The sequence below is a fragment of the Sapajus apella genome, unplaced genomic scaffold, assembly GCF_009761245.1.
Source record: "Sapajus apella isolate SASKATOON/1434 unplaced genomic scaffold, GSC_monkey_1.0 scaffold76, whole genome shotgun sequence".
Taxonomy (NCBI): domain Eukaryota; kingdom Metazoa; phylum Chordata; class Mammalia; order Primates; family Cebidae; genus Sapajus; species Sapajus apella.
In genome coordinates this window covers 6,110,395-6,136,130 of record NW_022437016.1, presented here as the reverse complement: position 1 = coordinate 6,136,130, position 25,736 = coordinate 6,110,395, and the positions used below count along the sequence as shown (strand labels likewise).

At 52.4% G+C, this 25,736-nt stretch overlaps 1 protein-coding gene across 3 annotated transcripts; it reads left to right on the top strand.

Moving 5' to 3' along the window:
* The first annotated feature begins 3,266 nt into the window (after nucleotides 1-3,266).
* PHF19 (PHD finger protein 19) lies at nucleotides 3,267-25,717 on the top strand. Of its 3 annotated transcripts, none has more exons than XM_032251446.1 (15): nucleotides 3,273-3,404; nucleotides 5,737-5,937; nucleotides 6,677-6,758; nucleotides 10,013-10,108; nucleotides 10,584-10,684; nucleotides 11,199-11,347; nucleotides 13,546-13,641; nucleotides 14,697-14,765; nucleotides 14,963-15,083; nucleotides 16,652-16,719; nucleotides 18,036-18,197; nucleotides 18,778-18,865; nucleotides 19,611-19,696; nucleotides 20,569-20,664; nucleotides 22,452-25,717. In XM_032251446.1, exons 2-15 carry the CDS (start codon nucleotides 5,752-5,754, stop codon nucleotides 22,792-22,794), a joined length of 1,743 nt encoding a protein of 580 aa, XP_032107337.1. In that variant the 5' UTR covers nucleotides 3,273-3,404; nucleotides 5,737-5,751; the 3' UTR covers nucleotides 22,795-25,717. The 3 variants fall into 3 exon arrangements, with proteins under 3 accessions (XP_032107339.1, XP_032107337.1, XP_032107338.1); XM_032251447.1 differs by lacking the exon at nucleotides 3,273-3,404 and adding an exon at nucleotides 4,075-5,253; XM_032251448.1 differs by lacking the exon at nucleotides 10,584-10,684 and having other exon boundaries at nucleotides 3,267-3,404.
* Nucleotides 25,718-25,736: the final 19 nt, after the last annotated feature.

The window sequence follows — 25,736 nt, the reverse complement described above, 5'->3', positions numbered from 1 at the left end:
CGGAGTCTCACTCTTTCTCCCAGGCTGGAGTGCAGTGGCATGATCTCACCCACTGCAACCTCCGCCTCCCGGGTTCAAGCAATTCTCCTGTCTCAGCCTCTCAAGTAGCTGGAACTGCAGGTACATGACACCGTGCCCGGCTAATTTTTGTATTTTTCTTAGAGATGGGGTTTCACCATGTTGGTCAGGCTGGTCTCAAACTCCTGACCTCAAGTGATCCACCAGCCTTGGCCTCCCAAAATGCTGAGAGTACAGGTGTGAGCCACAGTGCCTGGCCTATCTGGGCTGGTGTTCATGGATAATTCATCAATTTCTAAATTTTCACAACTATATGTTGAATGACTGGAGCAGAGTCATTGGATTGTAGCTGTGAGAATCTTCCACTTTCTTACATGTTGCCAAATTGTTCTCGAAAATTGTTTTTACGGGTTCATGTCTCCATCGGTGGCATTTGAGGTTTCCAACAGTGCAACTTCCTCGCCCCCTACTCCCCTATATTGACAGACTTGACTCCGTGCCCATCTGGTGGATGTGTAATGGTGTTTCACACTCTCTTTATTTGCATCTCTCACGTGCCCAATGAGGTTGAACATCTTTTCACATTTTAGGCTATTTTAGCCATTTAGGTTTCCTCTTTGTGAATTGCCTGTTGATATCCTTAATCCATATTTTTAAAATTAGATTGTTGGTCAGCCCATTAAACTTCCTCCACCTGGCACACCCACCTCCCTATTTCCACAACCTAACTGAATGCCACCTTTTCCATGAAATGTGTTCTCTTTCCTCAATTCAAAGTTAGAGTTGCCTCTAAAAAACCGCTGGTCACACTGTACCTTTCTTGTGGCATTTATAATTTCCTGTTTTGTAGTGTTTTAACTTCTTATTTTGCATCCCAAACTTTTTAGTTTACAAAAGCACCTGCTCCTTCATTATCTTATTTGAACATTTACGCAACAGCCCCATAAGATGGGTAGTATTATTGCCCCCATTTAAACAGATAAAGAAACATGGTGTAGGAGGGTCTAGCTAACCCAAGACCCCGCCCTGGCTCAGAGGCAGAACTGGACTGGAAGCCGGGACACTCCAATTCCATGTCCAGCTCACAGTACAATCCCCGCTTATTTATCTATGAGTCAACACTGCCTCCTCCACGAGATTGCCAGTCCCTTGTCTCCCATCCACCTGCAGGTCATATGTCCCCCAACTCTAGTCCCACACAGTGGGGCAATCAGGATTCTGAATACAGAATTTCCTAACAAAGTATTAATACAATGATCACTTATTGCATACCCACTGGGCACCAGGGGCTTTGCATACATTAACTCTAACCCTCCCAAGAACTCTATTTAGGTGAGGACAAGGAAGCTTAAGAGTTGAAGTCTTGAGAGCAAGACTTGTTTAAAAAAAAAAAATGAATTGAAGTGACACACTCAGGATCCCATGGCCAGTAATGGCTGCGGCTGGCCTGTAGCCTCAGAGGTGAGCTCTTCCCTCTGTCAGCTCTGTCCCCCAGCATCCTGAAGGCAGATCCAGCCAGCTTAGAAGCTAGTGGGAGTGTTCTGCTCACATCATCAGCCCTGCCCACATTGGACACACATTCTCTTGGCAGAACATAGAGAAATAGCACAATCCTAGGGCCCCTTTGGGACTTGAAAATGTGCTCCCCAGGACTGGGAGATTTTGTGCCATGGGGCTGCTCTCAGGCTTCCCTTCCAGGTTCAGGCAGAGGTGAGGCAGGTGATCAGCACTGCTAGGTTTTGCTGTGGTGCCAGGATCCAGAATGGGGCAGTGAGGCACCTGAGAGCAGGAGGATCAAGGGGCAGAAGGAAGTGAGGAAGGAGGTGAGAGGACTTCTGGATCTCTGCTGTGAAGGTGAGGTGGAGACTGCACAGATCATGCTCCAAGGCCAGGAGGCAGAGGGCCCAGAGTAAGCAAGTGACCATGAATAGGGAAGGCTCTGAAGGAAGGTGCTGTCCACTGGCCACACCCATGAATGCACATATCCCCGTCTGGTGGGGATGTCTGCAGAGTGGGATGGTAGCCACAGAGGTGGGCGCTGTGGACTAAGGGCAAGGATGCAGGTGAGGGTTATTGGTAAGTGTTCTTCCCCACTTCCCCCAACAATGAGTCTGGGTGGGGCCATGTCTGTCTTTTCCCCCCAGGGCAGGGACCACATGATTGGAGCTCTGCCTACTGCCTCCATCTGCCATTCCTATGACTCTGCATGTTGTCTTTCATTGTGTGCCCTTTATTCACATGAAGTGTTGTGCATGCGGTATATATTTGCAATTATATGTATTTCTGTGCACTGTCTCTATGCAATTTGTTGTCTGGGACTATTTCAGTCATGTAGGTTTCCTCTTTTGTGAATTACCTGTTGATATCCTTAACCCATATTTTAAAAATTGGATTGTTAGCTCACTAAATTTTCTCCACCTGGCACACCCACCAACCTATCTCCACAACCTATCTGATTGCCACCTTCTCCGGGAAACTTGTTTCTCTTGCGTGTCTGTGTTGTGGCTTTATGTATTACGTCTGTCTACCTTAAATGTATGTTCTGTTGTGTGTCTCTGCTGTGTAGTGTATCTCCCCTTGTGTATCTATGCCTATGGCCGGTGTGTACATTACTTCTCTTTGCGGTGTGTGTCCTGTACATGCTATGGTGTGTTCTGACCTGTGTCTGCACGCTGTGCACTGTGTGTTGTGTATCTACATTACGCTCGTGCTGTGTCTCCGTGCCGAACGCCTGTTCTGTGAGTGCGAGGTGTTATGTGCTTCTGTTCTGTGGCCCGTTTGGCCGTCCTGGGTCTCTGTCTGAGTGTGTCTACGCCAAGTGTCCGCGCCGCCCTGATGGGTGTCTGTGCCAGGGTCCGCCGGTGCCTGCGCGCAGAGCTGCTTCCTCAACAAGTGTGCGAGCGGCAGTGTGCGCCATGCGCGCTGCCTGGCGTCTCCGTGTGCGCCGCGGTGTGGCCGCGCCTCGGCTGGGGGCCCGTGTCCGGGCAGTGCGCGCGGTGGCTGCGGAGGATGCGCGCCCGCGGGGCGGGCGGGGCCGGGCGGGGGCTGGCGGCGCTGCGGGGCCCGGCGGCCGCGGGCTCCAATGGCGAGGCCGGCGCGGCCCCCGCTAATTACATAAGCGGGACGTCAATAATTCGCGGGAAAACGCGAAAAAGATGGCGCCCCGCGCCCGGGGGGCCCCTTCCTGAGCGCCCCGGCCCCTCCCTCCGCCGCCTCCCCCTCCTCCCTGCGGCGCCCCCGCCCCGCCCCGCCCCCGCCGAGACCCCGACCCCGGCCCCACGGGCGGACACTCGGCCGGGCAGCCGCGGGCTGAGCGCAGCCGCCTCCGCCGCCGATGCGCCTGGTGGCCAGACTCCAAGTGGGACCGGCGGACACGCAGCCTCGCGGTGAGTTCTGCGCTGCAGGGCGAACTCCCCGCCACGCTCTCCCCTCCCAGCCCTCATCCCTCTCTTTTTGAAATCTCCCTGAACTTTGGCTGCCCGAACGCCTCCGGGGGTGAGACTCCTGCGGAGCGGGGCGCTCACGGGTGGGGACGGGGGTGCAGGGTACCTGCGGGGCAGAGGGGCCCCGGTGGGCGTGGGTGACAGGTCGTTCTTCCTCGCCCCTGATCTTTAATTTTCCTGTCGGGGTGGGGGAAGGACAGACGGGCGTTTGGCATTTCGCTCACGTCCGAAGTCAGGCTGCTGCAGGGGTTGGGATGTGGAAGGCTTGGCGTCCGAGCGACTGAGGAGAGGAGCGCTGAACGCGAAGGGGGTGCTTCTGCAAGCTTTTTTCCCCCTCCTGAACACCCTTTTTAAAAAGCCAACGGCCGCCCTGGGAGAGGCCCCGGCGCATGAATCATTCTCGCTTCCTGCCCCCGCCCGGCCCCGCGCTCCCGGTGCCGCGGATTTGAACTGGACGCAGACGGGAACCCGCAAACAGGCATTTCTTTGCAAATGGGTTTGAATCAGCCAATCACAGCCCGCAGGGGCCCGCTCCGGGAGGACGGAGGCGGGGGCTGGGGGGGCGCCACCCGGGGGCCCCCGCCCGGCCAGGGTGGAGGGGGTGCGGCGACTCAGCCGGCTCCCAGAGGCTCAGCGGGGGAGGAAGTGTCAGTTTGTGAACCTGCAGCGGCCCCGGCCTGGCCTCAGGCAGGACGGGCGGGGACCTCGCAGCGCCAGGGGAGCCAGGTGGCAGGGAGAGGACAGGGGTTCAGACTGTATCCCCTGCCTGGGAGCCTGTGCGCTCGGCGCTGGAGAAAAAAGAGATGGAAATGGGAGTGGAGAGGGTCGTGGTGACGCCACCATCTGGGGAACTGAGACCCCTGCAGTGCCCGGCTCGCCCCAAGGCCCCGCACAGAAACTCGTATTTAACTTCACACACTCCCTGGCACAATGCCTTGGACATCATCCTGCCCAGTCTTACAGGAGTACACGCACGCACCACACAAAAACAGGCACTGGACTCTCTCCCTGTGGACAGTCATAACACCAGGTGCCCAGCGCCATGGCCACAGGGAGGAGACCCGAGTAGGCGCGCAGGGAAAGAGCCAGGCTGTGACTGGCTGTAGTGGAGAGTGTGTGGAGGGGCATGGAGCCAGGTGAGCCCAGCGGGGAAGGAAGGGGCCTTAGGGACGGCTTTGAGCACCAGTGAGGGCAGTGGAGAGCCCTAGAAGGTTTCTGGAAGGAAATTGGTGGCCCTGCGGAAGAGTCTGGTGGAAAGGCAGGAATGCAGGAGTGGCCTGTTTAGCCCTGGGTGCTGGTAGTACCCGTTCCCCAACCCAGGTGCCTAGTGGAGGTGAGCACAAGGCCCAGGAAACTGTTATTGAGTGAATGAATGAGTGAATGAATGACCCAAGCAAAAGATGAGGCCTGAACTCAGACCAGCATGGGAGGATGGAAGCTAGAGGCCGGAAAGCCAGAAGTCATAGCACTTAAAATGGGCAGACTACGGCAGCTCATTGCTTGGAGGAGTTTGAGATGCATGGAGGCAGTGCCACTAGCAGGGAGAGAGGAACCCATGGGTAAACTGCATGCTGCTGAAAAGGATGGTGAGAGACAGGTGTGGAGAGGTTGGCATGGGGATGAGTTCACTGCTTGGAGCAAATGTGTATCTAGGTGAAAGCATAAGTGGGTTTAAATGTCCCAGAATTGGTTTCCATTAAATCATCTCATAATTGAGAACAGAAGGGGGATTACAAAAGACAGATGACCCGTCTACACTAGTTACAAGCCACCCAGGAGTTTTCCTTTCTAGGTGAGTTTTCTCTGGACAGATCTCAGGGAAGGGATGGTTACAGTGCTTGGGGTTAAAAAAAAGAAGAAAGAAAAGAAACCCAGCTGCTCCCCTGGAGAAGACCCTCTATCCGGAATACATGGAGTGTGTTTGCCTAAGGAATAAAACATCAGCCTCCGGAGACAGGGAGTATGGTTCAAGCCCGCTGGGTAGGGGACTTTGTTCTGTGGGGGTTGAGAGATCTATTCACTTTAAAAGACAGTGCGGTATGAGCCATGGCTCTGCCTTTGGCCCATCAGCCTCTTTTCCTTGCCACACCTCAGTTTCCCTGTCTGTAAGATGTGAATAATATCTTCCTCATAGGATGGCCATGAGGAACCAGTGAGATAATAAACAAGCCTAGCTTATAGCACAGGATACAGAAATGCTGATTTCCTTCCTTCCCCTAATGGGCTTTCTGAAGCAGGGAAGCAAGAAGTGAAAACCCTGTTCTTTCTCTCCCAGTGTCAGGGGAAGCTGATGGAGAATCGAGCTCTGGATCCAGGGACTCGGGACTCCTATGGTGCCACCAGCCACCTCCCCAACAAGGGGGCCCTGGCGAAGGTCAAGAACAACTTCAAAGACCTGATGTCCAAGCTGACAGAGGGCCAGTATGTGCTGTGCCGGTGGACAGATGGCCTGTACTACCTCGGGAAGATCAAGAGGGTAAACCCGTCCTCTCTGGTCCCTGTTCTCAGGCTCAGCATGTCTCTGCTCATGTTCCAGCCTGGCTCTCAGACTAGGGGGGGACAGGGGGATTGCTAGGGAATTCCCTTCTTGTCCCTCATGCCCAAAGCTGCTGGTGGGAGGGACCAGAGCCTGGTCTTGCAGGCACCATCCTTAGGGTCGACATCATCCAACCAGTTCTTTAGAAAAGTACTTGGAGGCCAGGTGCAGTGGCTCACGCCTGAGGTGGGCGGATCACGAGGTCAAGAGATCGAGACCATCCTGGCCAACATGGTGAAACCCCGTGTCTACTAAAAATACAAAAATTAGCTGGGCTTACAGGTGCACAGGAGGCTGGGGCAGGAGAATCGCTTGAACCTGGGAGGTGGGGGTTGCAGTGAGCCAAGATCGCGCCACTGTACTCCAGCCTGGCAACAGAGCAAGACTCCATCTCAAAACAAAATGAAAAGTGCTCTGAGAGCCTACAAAACCAAAAAGTCAGGTTCGATAGGATCACAGAGGAGCATCTGACTTGTGCTTCGGTCCTCAGCGTTCTGACCAAGTTGTCATCCGTCGGTAACTGGCTAGGAGCACACCATGTCCAGGAACTGCTGTCCTCCTTCCCCTTCCAGTCCTGCTTTCTGGAGCATAAGGAGACAAAAATGGGCAAGGAAGATTATATTCCAGGTTGGCTTTTCCCCAGCCCTTTCTCACTTGTTTCTTCCTATCTGTGCCCCAGGTCAGCAGCTCTAAGCAAAGCTGCCTCGTGACTTTCGAAGATAATTCCAAATACTGGGTCCTATGGAAGGACATACAGCATGGTGAGTTTTCCTAAAATTTCGAGTAGCCCCCAACCTCCCCAGGTCTTCTCTCCTCTGCTGCCTTCATTTCTTCCTTCTCTCCTTCCATCTCTTACTCCTGGCATCTGCCCTTGTCCATGAACCCCAAGCCCACCTGAGGTGATGATCAAATCTGGTTGTATATTGACTTGGCAAGGTACTTCGGACATGAGTTGTCCCCTTGAGAGTTCATACCCCAGGAAGGAGGCTGGGCAGGTGGGGAAGGTAGCTCAAGGAGGTTCTTGGAGGGCCAGGACTGGGCCTCAGGCCTGTGTTTGCTTCCTGGCTGCAGTACATCTCCAGCTGCTCAAAGCTCTGGGTTCCAGAATTGCTTTCTATTTAAATGTCCCAGAATTGGTCTCCATTTAAATGTCCCAGAATTGCTTTCCATTTAAATGTCCCAGAATTGCTTTCCATTTAAATGTCCCAGAATTGGTTCCATTTAAATATCCCAGCCTAGGCTAGAAAAGGGGATGTGCCCAGGTAATCAGAATTGTCAGCTCTAAATGCAAGCACAGTGTCCCTAATTTAACATGTGAATTAAACTAGTGGAAGCAGCTGTCTCCACGGGGCAAGGAGTTCATGGCAAATGGGAGAAAAACCAATAAAGCAGAGATGAGCCAGGCAGGATGAAGATGGACATGCCTGGATGGAGCTAGACCAGCTTTCAGGGCTGAAAGGAGGCTGGGTTGGGTACCATCCCTGCCCTTAGAAAGCTGACATCTCTCCCTTACAGAGATGGCAAATCAGGGCCGTGTTTGCCACCATTCTCCCTTCCCATGCACACAACAGACATCAGTAGTCATTGACAACACATGCACTTTCAACGTGGAGCCCCAAGCAGCTACTACCTGTCAATCAGAGTTGGCATGAGAGGAGAAACCTATTTGCCATTTATACTCTAACAGGAGATGAGACACGGTCCCTAGCGGGGGAAGAAGCAGGTTTTAGGGTCAGATAGACCTTGAACCAAGTTCCAGCTTTGCCACTTACTAGGTGCATTTGCCAGAGCAAGTAATATGACCTCTCTGAGTCTTAATTTCTTCAGGTGAAAGAAGGTGATAGTGAAAGTACTGGCTTCATAGAGTGGTTGGGAGGCTTAAGTGAGCTAATCCATGTAAAATGCTTAGCTCAGTGCTACTGGTTAGAGAGAGGCTGTTAATCAAGAATTTGTTACCAGCCACGTGTGGTGGCTTATGCCTGTAATCCCAGCACTTTCGGAGGCTGAGGTGGGTGAATCACCTGAGGTCAGGAGTTCAAGACCAGCCTGGCCAACATGGTTAAACCCTGTCTCTACTAAAAATACAGCTACCCAGGAGGCTGAGGCAGGAGAATTTCTTGAACCCAGGAGGTGGAGGTTGTAGTGAGCTGAGATCGCACCACTGCATTCCAGCCTGGGCAACAGAGCGAGACTCCATCTCAAATAATGATAATAATAATAATTTGTTACCATAAAAGGTGATTCCAAGAAGCCTGCCAAGTAGAGGCCGCAGAACCCAGCTGATTAGTAAAGCTTTCAAATTGCCCCTTTCTCCAAGAAGCTGTGGCCAGTGGAGACCAATTTTTCTCCAAGTCCTGAAATGTATAAAGATCCAAAGCAATGAGGCCCTTCTCTCCTGGTTTACCACCTTATTGAAAGCACAAGGAGCCAGATGGTTCAGAAGCCTATGCACCTTAGCTAACCTGTGTAGGCCCACCACATGCCAGGCTCCTTGGAGGTACCACAGCAATCAGCTGAAGAATAGCTTGACTCCTAGCCAGAGCTGCCCCTTCTGGGTACCCCCTGGCATCTCCCAAAGTGAGAGCATAAGGCTGAGCACCATTGTAGTTATTGATCCATTGCTTCATTAAGCCAGTGAGGACTTACTGAGACACACTGTGGGCACCACCTTCCTGGAAGCAAGTTCAAGAATAGGAGGCAAGGTTCCTGCCTGGCCATATATTCAACAAACTTGTCTTTGAACACCTGTTACATGCCACACTGTATGAGGTCCTGGGGATACAGAGATGAAGAGATATCATTTCTGCCCTTACAAAACATTTAGCGAGCTGGGGACATTAGGCAGAAACACACATCAAAATGTGTTTAATGTATTCATACAAACCTTTCACACATAAAAACATATTCTTCAACCAAAATAAAATGCAGAGAAAAAAGAGATGGAGAGGGGACCTATAGATTAAAAGCAATTTTAAAAACTTCAGCCAGTCACCATGTATGGACTTTACTTGGGGATCTTGATTCAAAAGAACAGACTTAAAATTGTTATGGCATTTGTATTTAAGAGACAATTGGAAATGTGAACGTTAACTGAATTTGTTAATGATATTAAGCAATTACGTTAACATTTAGGTGCAATAAAGGTGTTGTAATTATGTTTTTTAAAAAGAGAGTCTTGATCTTTCAGAAATACATATGGAAATATTTATGAAAAAATGATTGGGTATCTGGGACTCAATTTAAAATAATTACAGGAAAGAGATGTAGGTGGGAATATAGTAGAAACGAGATTGGCCATGAGTTAATAAGTGATGAGAAGATGGAGTTTCATTATAACATTCTAGACCAGACATGGTGGCTCATGCCTGTGATCCCAGCACTTTGAGAGGCCGAGGCAGGTGGATCACTTGAGGTCAGGAGTTCGAGACCAGCCTGGCCAACATGGCGAAACCCTGTCTCTACTAAAAATACAAAAATTAGCCGGGCGTGGTGGCACATACCTGCAATCCCAGTTACTCAGGAGGCTGAGGCAGGAGAATTACTTGAACCCAGGAGGTGGAGGTTGCAGTGAGCCAAGATCATACCACTGCACTCCAGCCTGGAGACACAGTGAGACTCCATTTCAAAAAAAAAAAAAAGAATTCTATTATCCCATAATAAAGTTTTAAAAAATTACTTAACTGTTTAACAAAACAAGTTAAATCAAGCGGGAGAGGCAATATGATGTGGTCAAAAGAACAAAGGGTTTGATGTCAAACAGCCATGGGTTTGAATCCCCCCACTCTCCTACTTACTAGCTAAGCAAGGGACTTAACCTCTCAGAACCTCAGTTCCCCCATCTTTAGAATGGGGTAATGATGATAGGCATCTCAGAGTGGTTGGGGAGATTCAGTGAGGTGCCATACGGGGCCCAGTGCTAGGCTTAGCCGACAGTAGAGGTTGGGCATCTGGACTGTGAGTGTAAAACTTCTCATTCCTGTGAGCTGGACCTGACCCTCCAGGGCCTCTCTTTCAGCTGGCGTTCCAGGAGAGGAGCCCAAGTGTAACATCTGTCTGGGGAAGACATCAGGGCCGCTGAATGAAATCCTCATCTGCGGGAAGTGTGGCTTGGGTGAGTGGAGCAAGCAGGGCCCTGAGAAGGCCCCAACCTGTGGGTCCCCACGCACTGGCCCCTGATGGGCACTGCTCCAGCCTGTTGGGGCCTCAACTGGCTTCCTGTTTCTCTTGGCACTTCAGGGTGAAAGGGGGCCAGTTGCTGTGAGAGACGGCTTGGGAGGAGACCCTTGGGAAAGCTGGGAGAGTATGCTGGGGTCCTGCTAGATGGAGAGGATGGGTGGGAAAGATGGGGCTCAGGCACTGAAGCCAGAGCTTGGTGTGCCACCCTCCACTGGCCAATGCTGTCATTTAGTCCCCAGCCTGGACACTGACTTGGCCACCTTGGTGGGCAACAGCAGCCAGGCTCCTGGCAGCTGGCAGGCAGAGCTCCTAGGATTTCCCTCAGCCCTCCCAGCCCTGCCTCCTTTGGGCCAACTGGCCTTGGGCCACAGTTTCATTGTGGGCGCTCACCGCCCCCTCCTTTGCTGTAGGTTACCACCAGCAGTGCCACATCCCCATAGCGGGCAGTGCCGACCAGCCCCTGCTCACACCTTGGTTCTGCCGACGCTGCATCTTCGCACTGGCTGTGCGGGTGAGCCTTCCATCCTCCCCAGTCCCTGCCTCTCCTGCCCCCTCCAGTGGGGCAGCCCAGAGACTCGCCATCATAGAGCCTGAGCTCCAAGCAGAAGGGCCACACCTGGGCCTCAGAGACAGATGGCACCTCTGCCACTATCCTTGGCCAGGATTCATAGACTCCCTGAGCCTAGTTTCCTCAGCAGTAAAGTGGAGATGGGTTTGGTGTCGGGAATAACAGGACCAATAAGTGATGCTTTACTATTAAAAGAGAAAATCCATGTAAATACATGTTGGTAATTGGTGCCTTTATTGTGCTTATTACTCTTAATATTGTTAGCAACGGGGTTCCTTCTGGGATGGGGGGATGGGTTTGGAATTGATGAGAAAAAGCTCTTTGCTTTTCTGACAACGTTCAAATATCTGCGGGTCCCCCCAGCCCTGGCAGCACTTCCCTCCACAGATAGCTGTGTGCTGACTTGCGAGGTCCACTCGGACCTAGTGGTTGACTGGAGCCCTCGTCTCCCCCCCAGAAAGGCGGCGCGCTAAAGAAGGGCGCCATCGCCAGGACGCTGCAGGCCGTGAAGATGGTGCTGTCCTACCAGCCAGAGGAGCTCGAGTGGGACTCGCCCCACCGCACCAACCAGCAGCAATGCTACTGCTACTGCGGCGGGCCCGGAGAGTAAGGCAGGGGGTCGGGGCCCCCCGGGGAGGCAGGGCAGATCTCCGAGAATCGGCCGCGGGGCCCGCCTGTACAGAGCGAGCCTGGAGTGTCAGCTGAGGCGGGGACCTTGAGGGCGGACCCAGCGTGCTGTGGTGTGGGGGCGAGACCCTAAGGGGCGGGCCTGGAGTGTCAGCCGCAGGGGTGGGACCTCGGGAGGCGGGTCTGGGGTGACAGCCGCTGCGGAGGCGGGGCCTCGAGCGGGACCGGAAAGTTGGACCTGGGGGCGGGGCCTCGAGGGGCGGGCCCGGAAGGTTGAACCTGGGGGCGGGACCTTGGGAGGTGAACTCGGCAGGTTAGACCTGGCGGCGGAGCCTCGAGGGGCGGGCCGGGAAGATTGGACCTCGGGGCGAGGCCTCGGGAGGCGGGCCTGGTCGGTTAGACCGCTGGAGCAGGGCCCCAGGGAGGCGGGGCAGGTTGAGAAGCACCCTGTGGAGGGGCGGGGTGGGGAGGAGGGAATAGTAAGGCCTCGGGAATAGGACTTGAGGAGGTGAGGGCCCAAGGGGCGGTCCCCGAAGGGAAGGCCGAGGGGGCGGGACCTCAATGGGAGAACCTAGGGCCGTGCTCCGCGGGGCTAGAGGGCAGAGGTGTTTCATTGGAGCTCTGTAGGAAACGAAGTATTGAAGAGTGGTTAAGAGCCTGGGGCGGACACGTCCTGGCTCTGCTCCTTACCACCTGTGCAGCCCCTCAGTCTCAGCTCTCTCAATAGTTTCCCCATCGTGTAGTGATTATGAGCAGAGCGTGAATTACATAATTCATGTAGAGGTTCACATAGTGCCTGGCACTTGGTAAACACTTTTTGAAAATGTGAGCTGTTACTGGTGGTGGTACTAATGCATGAAAGTCAAGATAACCTTTTCACCATCAGAGTCAGTGGAACCCGCTGCTGGTAAGATACTAAGATCCTTTTCCTGCCAGGCACGGTGACACATGCCTGTAGTCGCAGCTTCTCAGGAGGCTGAGGTGGGAGGATCACCTGAGCCTGGGAGATGGAGGCTACAGTTAGCCGTGATCATGCCACTGTACTCCAGGCTGGGTGACAGAGCAAGACGACCCTGTCTCCAAAAAAAAAAAAAAAAAAGAAAAGATCCTTTTCCCTGGAGATGTGCAATCAGGCAGGGGTGGGGGCAGGGGGCGAGGCATGCTATGTTGGGAACACTGTGAAGGGAATTCTTATATGTGGCAAGAGTCTTTGATTCTTCCTTGCCGACCTGGACCTCTGTGTAGCAGTGGCAGTTTAGCCTTCTCCCTTGGGCTGAGTGCACCTGGCATCATGGAAAGAACCACAGATGTAAGAGGTAGGGTCTCTACCCTTGGTAAATTCACCGGTCAAGACCTCCTGAAGTCCCGAATCTCAGCCCCAAGCTCCAGCTGGGTAATTTGGGCAGCGGTTGAACTGTTTCATCTCTCAAATGGGCTTAACTTCAGGTCCATCAGCTTCCCTAAGTATTGTCAGATGGAGAAACGCAGTGCTTCTCAATGCATATGGGCAGAGTTGCACAGGATGCCTGTTAAAAAATGCATCCCAGAGGCTTTCCTAAAGATTGAATAGGTCTGTGGTGGATCAAGGAATCTGCATTTTAACCTGGACCTCACCTGACAAGGTGTCAAGAAAGCATTGAGCATTTTGCTCCTCATATTCCATGAATACTTGTTGGATGACCATCATAGGACAGATACAGTTGCAGGTCAGAAAAGCCAGATGTAGTCTTGCCCCTATGCAACTTACAGAAACCATATACTCCCATGAAGTCTCAAAGGCAAGCATTTCCCCGTCAGCAGTGTGTGTGAAGCAGCAAGTCCAGAAATGGTGGCCCCATTGTGGCGTGGCAAGGAGAGAAGCTTTTGAGGTTAGGGAGACTAGAATTTGAATCACCATCCTCCACGTGCCTTCTGAGTGAGCTTGAGCAAGCCATTTCACCTGTGACTCATCTGTAATATGGGGACAGTGGTCCATCTTTTACCAGGTGGTGAGGTCAAATAAGATAGTATATGTCCAACTCCCAGGTCCTCCCTTGGCACAGCCTAAGTGCTCTGTAACTATAAATTCTCTTCCCTTTCTGCCAGTGGAGGGCAAATTTAAGTTGGGAAAGGTTGCTGAGGCCCATACCTGGCTGGGAGTGTGGTCCTGGGTGACCTTGGCTCCTCTGTCTCTCCAGATGGTACCTGCGGATGCTGCAATGTTACCGATGCAGACAGTGGTTCCATGAGGCCTGCACCCAGTGCCTCAATGAGCCCATGATGTTTGGAGACCGGTAGGTGCTAATTTGGTCCAACTGGGCCTTTGGCCTGGTGGGGAGGGACCAGGGATGGCAGCAACAACTCCTGCCAGCCTCCAGATAAGAGGGGGGCTGTGACAATGTATGCCTACCTGTTTACTGGAGGCAGCTCAGGGTAGGGGATCCCCCAGCTGTGCAGGGCCAGGAGGCAATAAAGAAGTACGCTGGCTGGTCGTAGAGGCTCAAGCCTGTAATCCCAGCACTTTGGGAGGCCAAAGCAGGCAGATCACGAGGTCAAGAGATCAAGACCATCCTGGCTAACATGGTGATGTTAGCCATCTTTACTAAAAACACAAAAAAATTAGCTGGGTGTGGAGGCGTGCACCTGTAATTCCAGCTACACCAGAGGCTAAGGCAGGAGAATTGCTTGAACCCAGGAGGTGGAGGTTGCAGGGAGCCGCGATCACGTCACTGCGCTCCAGCCTGGCAGCAGAGTGAGACTCTGTCTCAGAAAAAAAAAAAAAGAAAGAAAAGAGAAAAGAAGTAAGCTGGGCCACATCCTTATTTGCCATTGATTTGTGGAATATCGTAGAAAAATGCCTGTCTTCCCTATTTCCCAGTCACTTAAGTATCTGGGGAAGAAGGGATGACAGTCTTTGCACCAGCCCTGCCCAGGGTTGTTGTGGGAGCCACTGGGGAAATGGACAACTTACTGTGGCTTCTGGCCAGTGGAGCTAAGCTAAAGGAGTCATTATGGATGTCAAACCAGATGTTATGCATCTTTTGGTTGGTGTCTCATGTCATTTGTGATGGTGTATGTGTGTGTCTGTCTCAGAGAGGAAGAAGATGACCATAGGAGCCCAACCTAGCTCAGCTCATTCTCTGTGAACTCAGTTATGCTTCAGGGCAAGATTTGGGAAGGAGATTCAGGGTAGGAGTTAGAAGGATTATGAGTGGTCCCTGTCCTCGCCCTCCAGTGGCCAGCAGCAAAGATTATGGGAAGGCAGGTGGGGAGTGAGGGGATCAGGGAGCTGGACAGGGGGGTGTCAGAGCCCCTCCCACCATAGGCCCCCCTCTCTACCCACCCACAGGTTTTACCTGTTCTTCTGCTCCGTGTGTAACCAGGGCCCAGAGTACATCGAGAGGCTGCCCCTGCGATGGTGAGAGGATGGGGCTTGGTCCAGACCCACCCCTGCTCCTCCCAGCTTCTCCCCTCCGTCTTCCCTCTTGGAACAATTCCATTTCCAGCTATTGGGTCCCAACCCTGCCCCTGTCTCAGCCTGGACCCAGAAGGCTGTGACCTTGGTTGAGCAGGCTGCCACCTTACCTGGCCCCACCTCCTTGCCCCCTTGCCCAGGGTGGACGTGGTTCACCTGGCCCTCTATAATCTGGGGGTACAGAGCAAGAAGAAGTACTTTGACTTTGAGGAGATTCTGGCCTTTGTCAACCACCACTGGGAGCTCCTGCAGCTTGGCAAGGTATGCGGGGTTGTGGCATGTCAGTGGCAGGAGGCAGAGAGGTTTGCCCAGGGCCACACAGTGCAGTACTAGGATGGAGGTCTGTGAGCTCTCACCCTTGAGTTGCTGCATCCCTGAGTCCAGGCCTCTGAGCCTGTGTCCTCTAAGGGCCGTCCTAACCCCAGCTTTTGGCAGTGGGCAGGTTGGGGCCTCTCCAGCTCAGTAGAGGGGAGCTGAGGTCCTAGATCAAGTCTGGCTGGAACACAGCTCTCTGCTGTGTTTGACCCACTCCAGATTTCCTGCTTGGGATGCAACATGGAGTGGGTCTGCCCAATGTTGATCCTATGCTGAATAGTGGGTCATCAGGGGCCTGGGAGCCTCAGATCCATGGACTGAAGTAACAGAGACTTTCAGGATGTCAGAGCTGGAGAGTGACTTGCCTGTGGTCAGCAGAGCTTTGGGGCTGAGCCAGAGCTGGAGCCAGGGCCTCCCTAATCACTCGCATGAGTGCTGTGCCTTTTTTCCCTAAAGACATCCGTAGAATCCTCTCCATCACATGCAGAGTGAGCCATCTTCTCTACGGACTGCCCTAAATCCTTCTTTGATGAAAAGGAATTATTAAAAAAATAACCATTATGCTTTGCAAAATACATCTTCATTTACAGTATTTGAAAATTTTTTTAAATAGATATTATAAAACCTTAAAAGATTATGTAGAGCTGGTATTTTTAAACAACTTTTCTTCTGATTCCTTTTTTTAATTGTACATATTCCTGGTGGAAAATCTTTAAAGTACCAAAAAGTATAAGGAAGTATACTTTTTAAAAGACCCATATCACACCACCCAGAAATCACTCAAACTAATGCATGGGTGCATTTCCTTTCAAACTCTTCTATGAATATTTTTTCTTTTTAATGGTTTAAATGATACAGTATATACAATTTTAAATAATCTTTTTTTAGTATACATTATACTTTTCCATATTATTAGAATCTTCATAAACTTTTATTTTTTTGAGATGGAGTTTCGCTCTTTGGCCCAGGCTGGAGTGAAGTGGCGCCATTTTGGCTCACTGCAACCTCCATCCCCTGGGTTCAAGTGATTCTTCTGCCTCAGCCTCCCGAGTAGCTGGGATTATAGGTGCCCACCACCATGCCCGGCTAATTTAATAGCTGCATTGGTTTCTGCCATAGTTTACTTGTTTCCTTCCTGTTGGGCAGTTTCTTTCCCACTTGTCCACCATTAGAAACAATGCCACCATTTTGTATGTAAAGTTTTGTTCATATTTCATGTTATATCTGCAGATATATAGATTCCTTGATAGATTCCATGGAATAGCATTACTGGGTCAAGGGTATGGACTTTTTAAAGCTCTCGATATAGTTAGGTCAGGAAGTATTCTCTCCATTTACAGATGGGAATGAGCTTGGAGAGGTGAAAAGGCATATCTGAGATCCTGGAGTGAGTCAGTGGTCCTCACCTGGAGGACTCAGAAGCATCAGGAGATGGAGGGGAGGGAGTAGGGGCTGGGGCTTCCCCACACACCATGTGCCTGGGTCTGATGTCTTGCCGGCCTGCTCTCCCACAGCTCACCAGCACCCCCGTGACAGATCGAGGACCGCACCTCCTCAACGCTCTGAACAGTTACAAAAGCCGGTGCGTGCAGGGAGGGAAGGGTATGTGGTGGGGCCCTCTACAGGTGAGATTTCTTCTTACCGCATAGTCTTTGCTCAGGCTGTGCTCCCTGCCTGTATCCTCCTCCCCTTCTCTCTGAATCATTCCTATTCTCCAAGATCCAGGGGATATCCCACCTTCTTTGCACAGCCATTCTGACCACCCCAGCAGTCTGCCACATTTTGATACTGGGCTCAGCTCTGTAGTGGGGGGCTGTACCCCTGCTCTCTGAGGGCCCCTTCTGCTCTAGATATCTGGGGCTTGTGGGCCAGGCACTGAGGGGTGAGTGCATGATCCTGAGTGGGCTATAGCCTCCTGACCCATCCCTCTGCCCCTGTCTTCCCATCCAGGGTTCTCAGCATACACAGCTGGCCACGTCTCTCACCACACCACAGAGGCGTGCCCAGCCTCCTAAGCCTGGCACTCAAGGCCTTTGAAGATCAGGCCGTGCCCGTGTCCTCTGCCACTGTCTCTTTGCTTTCTGTATTCTGGGTGCCAGCCATCCTGAGCCCTTGGTTTCCCACCTGGAACTTTTGCTTATGCTCTGCCCTTTGTCTAGGATGTGCTTCAGTCTTTTTCACTCATTTGTTCCATCAACAAGTATTCATTGAGTTACTGTTCTACATTGGGCCTGTCTGGGTGCTGAGGTCATGGTGGGGAATAAAACAAGGTCCTCATCCCTGAAACTCTTCCAGACACCTCTAGGCAGAATTACCTACTCTCTCTTCAACATTCTCCTGGTTTAGGGCCCAGACAAAGCCCTGCTCTTGAGTATAAGAGGCCCCCTGCCCTCCCAGTGGACAGATCCCAGATCCCCACCTCCTTTTACTTCCGTTGTGAGGGCAAGGGGCCTCTTGTACTAAAGAGTAGAGAGCTGTGTCTGGGTCACTTCTGCAGCTTTAGGGTAACTCAGCCAGTGTTGCTTTCAGTCTTCTGGGGAAACCAGAGAACAGAATGAAGTAGGTTCGTGTCTTGACCGTAGGAGTTCCATTGTGAGCTGGAGGAGGCCTTGTAGGAGATGGCCTTGGGGCTGGTTTAGGCAAATAAAAGGGACAAGAGCAGCAAGAACCACACTCGTGCAGGAGGAAGCACAGGGAGGAGACACCAGCCGAGTTCTCAGCTGCTACCTGGAACCCCACATCCCATGGGCTTTGAGGAAATCAGCACCTCCAGAGGACATCCAGACTTTAGCTCTGGGTCCAGTGAGGCAGAGAAGCTTGTGTCATGCTTGACCCCACTCTCCAGGAGGATGGACTGGCAGACTCCAGAGCTTCCTCCTCCCTCTGCCCACCCCCCAGGTTCCTCTGCGGCAAGGAGATCAAGAAGAAGAAGTGCATCTTCCGCCTGCGCATCCGTGTCCCACCCAACCCACCAGGGAAACTGCTGCCTGACAAGGGACTGCTGCCAAATGAGAACAGCGCCTCCTCTGAGCTGCGTAAGAGAGGAAAGAGCAAGCCTGGGTCAGTGCTCGGGGACCCAGGGGCCAGGGCTGCAGCCAAACCTGGTTTCTCTGCTTCCAAGCAAGCAAGGAGGACCTGCACCCAGCAAGTCCCAGCTGTAGGACCCTGAGAGGGCTAGGTAGTGGCTGAGCAGGAGCCCAGATCCCAGATCCCCAACGGCTTTCACCACCACAGCCCACTCATTGCCTCACAGGGAGGAAAAGCCAGATCCGAGGACCCAGCCTTGCTGGATTAGGACTTGGGCAAGGAGGTGAAGGGGAAAGCAGAGTGTTTGAGGGGTCCCTCACTTTCCTGGCTCAGCTGAGCCCCCTTATCCTGGCACTGGGGGGCAGGGCATCTGGATGCATGTGCCTGGGGAGGCACCTTTTCTTTTTCTACCCGCTATACCCACTCCACACCCTCCCACCCCTGCTGTCCCAGGACTCTCCCTCCTCCCCAGGCCTCCCTGTGAAGGTGCAGCTGTGTTCAGAGCCTGTCTCCCCAACTGCTGTGACCCCCGCCCCTGCGGCACCTCCCTCTGGGCCACCCTAGGGCCCTCAGGCTCTGACGGGGCCACCCTCTCCCTTTTCTGTCTCCACAGTTTGTTGCCTCACGAATTCCAGCAGCAGAAAAGGCGAGTTTATAGAAGAAAAAGATCAAAGTTTTTGCTGGAAGATGCTATTCCCAGTGTTAGTTCCTTGTTTTCTTACTCTCCATTTTCACACACAGGGTCAGCACATAGTAGGGCTTCCTGTGCCGAAAACTAGGTCCCCCAGGCCCAGAGGACTCTAATGACCCTAAAAGGAGAAGCCAGTCCCTATTACAGCTAAGTCAGGCACTCCAAAACCACTGCGTCACCTCCCCTCAAGTTCTCCCAAGAACCCAAAATTGGGGGGTAAGGGCAGGTAATAGTGGTGTCCCCACTGTCCAGGTAGGGACATTGAGGGAAGGGTGGAGCAGTGACTTTCCCCAAGGCCACACATCAAAGTGGCAGAGCCCAGCCTGGAACCAGGGTTCCAGAGCACTTTCTTTCCTCCTTCAGTAACCCTGCCTCCTCTCTGAAGCCCTCCCTGTGGGCAGTAATATTAATAATGCCTCATCTCCCAGCACTTTGCGCTTTATAAGCATTATTTAATTGTACTGCGCTTCCTGACGTCTCTAAGAGTGAAGCAAGGCAAAATGGGGAAATTGTCCCCATTTTGCAGTTGAAGTAACTGAGGTCCAGAGAAGGGAAGGTCGTATAGTCAGCTAGAGACAAAGGCAGTGCTAGAACTGGGGTAGCTTGGCTCCCTGGTCAGCACTTGGAATAAAGGTGATGGTCTTACCCTAGGGAGGGCCCCGCCCTCAGCAGCCCTGGCTGGACAGCAGGCAGCCTGTGTGGGAGGCAGATTTCATACTCGTCTGACCCTTCCTCTCTCCTTCCTGTGTCCACAGAGTGACTTCACCTCAGCCTGGAGCACCAACCACCACCTGGCTAGCATATTTGACTTCACGCTGGATGAAATTCAAAGTTTAAAAAGGTATCAATGTGGGACCTACTAGAGAGGTCTGCTCTGGAGACTGGGAGGGAACCAAACAGAAAGCGAAGCCCCCAGTTAAAAGGATCCCTGCTGCACAGGTCTGCCTGAAGGGGCTTTCCGCAGCAGAGCTTTCAGCATAACACCCCTGTTCCCAGAGCACCACAGCCCTCCCCACTTCTCCAGCCCTCCCCTCCTGCTTCTCCCTGCCTCGAACCACGGTATCCACACTCACCATGCTGTCTGATGCCTCCTCATTGTGGCTCATGTTCCCTCTGCCTGAAATACCCTTTGCCCTGCCCTAGCCCATCTGAAAACTCAGGGCCCTGCTTCTTCCAGGAAGGCTTCACTCACCCTCCCCAGGCTGTGCTGGACGCCCTCCTTTGTAGTTCCATAGTGTCCTTATGTTTAAGTACTCCCAAGGGAGGAACTGCATCTTCCATCATTTTCATTCCCAAATTATTAAAGGTCATTTAGTATTTTCCTGAGGACGTGGAGGAGGGCTTTAGAGTCACCTGAGCTCCAGACCCTGCTTATCTTCCTCAGCTATTTTCCTCAAACAAGATAATGCAAATGAAAGCATTTCTGACCTATCAAGTGACGCACAGTTGCCTCCGATCATGCTCGTGGAGTTACTAGCACCAGTGCTTATGTCACTGCCAGGGAAGGGTGCTCTGAGGAGCTTTTCTTGACTTCTTGGACTTTGAAAGGTGGATGGGTAGGAAACAGACAGGTGTGCTGGGGGGAAGCTCATCTGTGGGAAGATGGGCACCGACTGGGATGGAGGATGCATGTTAGGGGCAGAGAGATGGCTGCAGAGGTCCCAAGGGATCCTGTGGGCCAGGTTGGCAGGCTCACCGTCTTGCCCCTCTCAGTGCCAGCTCAGGCCAGACCTTCTTCTCAGATGTCGACTCCACCGACGCTGCCAGCACCTCTGGCTCTGCCTCCACCAGCCTCTCCTATGACTCCAGGTGAGCTTCCTGGAGGTCTGACCTTCACATTTTGCAAGGACCATCATTCCTCCCAGCCCCTCCACCTCCCACTTCTGTCATGTGTGGCTCATTCTGTGTGTCCCAGTCTCCGGTGGGGGGACCTGGCCTTCTGCAATTGTGAGTCTGGCTCTCAGACCCTCTGGTTCTGAGTCACGGGGCTTTAGATGGGACTTAAGTATAGGCATTCAGGTTCCTGTGGTTCCCTCCCTTTGGAATGCTTCACCTGCTGCAGAAGGTTGTACAACACCGCTCACTGGGCGATTCCAGTTCTTGGGTTGTTGGACGAGAGGTTCTTTCACTTTTGACCTCTGCATGCCATGAGTTTGCATGTCTCTGCCTCTTGGACTGCAGGGTTCCCTGACTTTGATTCTTGGCTGTCTGAATAATCTGGTGTCTGTCTTCTGTGGTCTCTAAGGGAAAAAGGCATTTATTTAGAAGCCTGACAGAAGGGAAGATGGAAGATGGCATCCTGTAGGATGGAAGATTTAGGAGTGGGAACAGAAATCCCTGGTGGCCTATCTTCAGTACTGCTGGTCTGTCAACAGCTGGTCCTCAGAAGTACGGGGAGTGGTAGAGCAAAGGGATTTCCTCTGCACTCAGGCTGCACTGTATTTTGAGATACTTGACACCCTTGCAAAAGTAGAATTAAAAGTATAATGCCTGGCTGGGCATGGTGTCACACCTGTTATCCCAGCAGTATGGAAGGTTGAGGTGGGCAGATCACCTGAGGTCAGTAGTTTGAGACCAGCCTGGCCAGCATGGCAAAACCCCATCTCTACTAAAAATACAAAAAATTAGCCAGACATGGTGGCACATAACTGTAATCCTAGCTACTCGGAAGGCTGAGGCAAGAGAATCACTTGAACTGGGGAGGTGGAGGTTGCAGTGAGCTGAGATTGCATTACTGCACTCCAGCCTGGGTGAAAAGAGTGGGACTCCATCGCACCAAAAAAAAAAAAAAAAAAAAAAAAAAAAGGCATAATGGTATAATGCCTGTAGAGGTCTTAGAGTCTGTGTCTCTTGACATCTGTTTAGGTGTCCTCTGCTGTTGCCTCTGTATTTTTATTTCTTCCTGTGTGTTGGTTGGTCGGAGACAGTCTCGCTCTGCTGCCCAGACTACAGTGCAGTGGCATGATCTCAGCTCACTGCAGCCTCCGCCTGCCAGGCTCAAGTGAGTCTCATCCCTCAGCCTCCTGAGTAGCTGGAACTACAGGCATGCGCCACCACACTCAGCCAATTTCTTCCTGTTTCTTTGGCTTTCACCAGCACTTCATGTCTTGGTTTCTGTCTCTAAGCATCTGAATGTATGCCTCGTCATGTGTGTCTGTGTGTCCATTTCTCTTAACACTTCTGCATCCAGGCTCTGGGATACAGGGTCCTTCAGTTCCTAAACCCTAGCCGTATGTGACCTATCTAGCTCCATGAGTCTGGTCAGGGGCAAGGCAGAATAAGCAGGGCCTCTGCCCTGCACGACCTCAGGAGGCTCAGTGAATGGTGCTCTCACACTTGTGCAGTGCTGGGATCCTGGCTGCAAGAGCATGTGTTTAGGAGTTGGACATTCCTAGGTTTGAATCCTGGCTCTGCCACTCCCTAGCTGGTTTTCTCCTCTGGATCCTCAGTTTCCCTCCTTGCAGGACTCTCATGAGGATTCAGTGAGATAATCTATGCCTAAGGCCTAGCACAGCGCCTGGTACTAGGAATGGGCTCAGGGAAAGGAATTTATCTCTCCCACTCCTGATCATCTTCCTCTCCCGCTCCCGATACAGATGGACAGTGGGCAGCAGAAAGAGGAAGCTGGCAGCCAAGGCATACATGCCCCTGCGGGCAAAGCGGTGGGCAGCTGAGTTGGATGGACGCTGCCCCTCGGACAGCAGTGCAGAGGGGGCTTCGGTTCCTGAGCGGCCAGACGAAGGCATTGACAGCCACACATTTGAGAGCATCAGTGAAGATGACTCGTCCCTGTCCCACCTCAAGTCATCTATCACCAACTACTTTGGTGCGGCTGGGCGGTTGGCCTGTGGGGAGAAGTACCAGGTGTTGGCTCGAAGGGTCACACCTGAGGGCAAGGTTCAGTACCTGGTGGAGTGGGAAGGGACCACCCCTTACTGAATAGCCCTCAGGGGGTGCCAGGGGCCCTGAAAACCAAAGGAGGGGCAGCAGAAGCCATAGGCTCCCCAGCTTTCTCCAGGCTAGGGTGGGAGAAGGAAGCAGGACAGAGCTGCAAGTGCCTGGCAGAAGGCCCTGCCCGCCTGCCTGCCTGCCCAGCCAAGGCCTGTGTCTCTCTGCTGTACCAGCTCTGCCCCAGGGCCTCCTCAGGCTCACCACCCCTGTGCCTGTGTCTCTACACGCTCCACACCCCCTCAGACTCTGTTTGTCTCTTCCTCTGACCTTGTGTCCCCTGCTCTGGGACCCTTCCTCTTGAGGCCCAGGTCTTTGTCCCAGTTGTGTGCCTTGACCTCTCTCGCCCCTTTGGGTGTGTTTGCACATCCAGGCCCTCCACTGGATACCCTTCACACCTGACTCATGGGGCAACTAGTCCTCCAGGGACTACATAACAGGTGCCTTTGAGAGAGCATAGGAGAAGATGGATAAGAGGATGCCGCTCAGTGCTTTTCTCTTCCACTTTCCGGCTACTCCCCACTGCCCTTGGAGAGAGGTGGCGGGGTGGGAGAAAGCCCCTTTGAAAGCTCGCAAAGATCTGAAGAGTAAAGGGCTGTGTCTGCCTCAGAAGGCACTAGCACCAGGGCCCAGGTATTAAGGCTGAGAGTGAAGGCTGCCAGTGTCAGCTTTGGAGGTTCCAGAAGTCGTCTCTTCCCTGCCCGCTCTCCCTTCAGTCGCCACAGAGCTGGACCAGGCCTTGTTGGAATGGAGGCATCCTTCAAAACCTGGGGGACCAGGGTGGAGGGTGGTAGTGGTGGGAGGGAAACCATGTCATGCTAAACCTGTTTCTGGTGCCTCCCATCCCCAGACCCACCAGACACCACCCAGCAGACAATACACACCCACTCCCACAGGCTTCCACCCATGTGTGTTATACTTTCTGCCCTAGGCACACACACAGCCACACCACCACATGCCCAGGTGTACACACAGTCCCTCTGGGCCAGCTGGCTCCACCCTTGGCTTTCCCATGGCCCTCTATATGGAATGTGAAAGCTCAGCTCCCGCCCCTTTTAGCCCGTCAACCACCTTTGGTCCCATAGGGAAGCATAGGGGACTCACCCTCTTTCATATCCCTTGCCCTTCCCTGAAACGGACAATCACTTTTTTGGATAGGTTGTGATTTTTAAAGGGCCTGCATCATTCCAGTTCCCTCAAAGAGAAGCCCTTGCCAGTGGGGGTTTGAAAGAGAATTTTTGGAACCAGCATTCAAATTCTGCCTCATCTGGAGGGAAACCAAAATTGGGAGGGGGAAGAGGACCCCTCATGTTTTGCTGCTTCCAGAGATATTAGAAACTGACTCACTTGATTGGAAAATGGACAAAAGTGCCTTGAGGTGGAGGGTGGGCACCAGATGGGGACCAGCCTTGCCAACTGCTGCTGTGGCCTCCAGCTTGGCTGGTTTTGTGGGCCACCAGCAGGAAGGCGAAGGTGATAGTACAGCAAGAGGCACTGGTGGGGCAGCAGGCCTGCAGGAGCTGTTCTCCATTACTAGGCCTGTCCCCTCTACCTATGAGCATTCAGAGGGTCCCTGAGATAGTTTAGATGCCCCCCATCTTAGACCTCAGCTCCCACAGTGCCTTTTAAGAGGGACCTCACCTCCTACACACAGCCCACCCACTTTACTCTGCTTCCCTGGCACAGCCCAGGCATAGATGAGCTGGCCTTAGACCCAGTTCTTCCCCCTTCTCAGCCCCACAGCTGCTGCCACAGGGGCCAACTGGGGCCAGGTGGAAGGGGAGCTAAGAAGCCAGCCCCTAGCCCAGTGGTGCTGTGGGACCTGGGATCCAATCTGTAGCGTCCTGCCTGGTTTCAGAGAGCCCAGCAACCTCCTAGGCCTGCTTTCCAGATTTCTGAGACAGCCTGGGATGAGCAATCCTGTTACAGTACATCTGGTCCTTCCCTACCTGGGCTCCAGAGAGGCTCTGGGCTTGGAGAGGGAAAAGCAGGGAGGGGGTGTCTTCACCACCTGGGAGGACAGCACAAGGCCTAATGAGGTCACCCTGACTCCCCACCCCAGCATTTCATTCATACCAGATAATAGCTGCATTACTGCCAACTGACCTTATAACCCTCTGCACCTTCAAAAACGTTCATGGTTTTTAATTGCTGCTTTTAATAACATTTGTTAAAGTTATAATTAGTGTGTCTGATTTATGATTTAAAAGCTCCCTTTGAACAATCACCTGTCTTCCCTGTAGTGAATTAGCTGCTGGGAAGCAGAAGGAGTTGGCTCTGTCTTTTGCTGTTGGTTTATTGGAGGTTAAGGAGGAATGGCAGGACCCTGTCCTCTGGCCACCCTGCCACTCCTACCACTGCCAGCAACTTTCTCACCCTTACTGCCAGAGATACTATGGAATCTTTTGTGAGTACCCAACCTATGGTGGCAAAAAACATTAGTTGAGGGCCACTGACAGGTAAAAGATGAGAAATGAACTTATTACCCTATTATAATACTTAGGTCCAGGCACAATAAAACTATCAGTACATCATCACACAACTCCAGAAATAAATAAGAAATGAGTTCTAGGCCTGACTGCTAGTTCTAACCTGTGCCACTTTAGTCAGATTCCTTTCCTTCAGTTTTTTCACCCTTCAAATGCCATTAATAATCCCAGCACACCTGCTCCCCAGGTGTTGGAAGAGACTTTCCTGTGTGTCACCGATTATTACTTTAAAATAAACCTCTAAATTAAGGGTGGTTTGGAGAAAAAAAAGAAAACAGGAGATGTGAAGGGATAGGAAAAAGGTCATCTAATAGGGAGGTAAAGGCCATGGATTCCACTGAATTCTAAAGTTTCAGGGTAAAGTGTAGCCTGTAATCCTGAGTGAAGGGCTTAGTGGTATTAATGTCTGCCCTTAAACGTCTTCATTCACTGTGGCTCCTACTT

Excerpts from the sequence above, each read along its gene's own strand:
- PHF19 (XM_032251446.1), top strand. The coding sequence starts at position 5,752 with ATGGAGAATCGAGCTCTGGATCCAGGGACTCGGGACTCCTATGGTGCC. Across the intron at positions 13,642-14,696 it reads CCCATGATGTTTGGAGACCG|GTTTTACCTGTTCTTCTGCT; the intron begins GTAGGTGCTAAT and ends ACCCACCCACAG. Across the intron at positions 18,198-18,777 it reads AGAGGAAAGAGCAAGCCTGG|TTTGTTGCCTCACGAATTCC; the intron begins GTCAGTGCTCGG and ends CTGTCTCCACAG.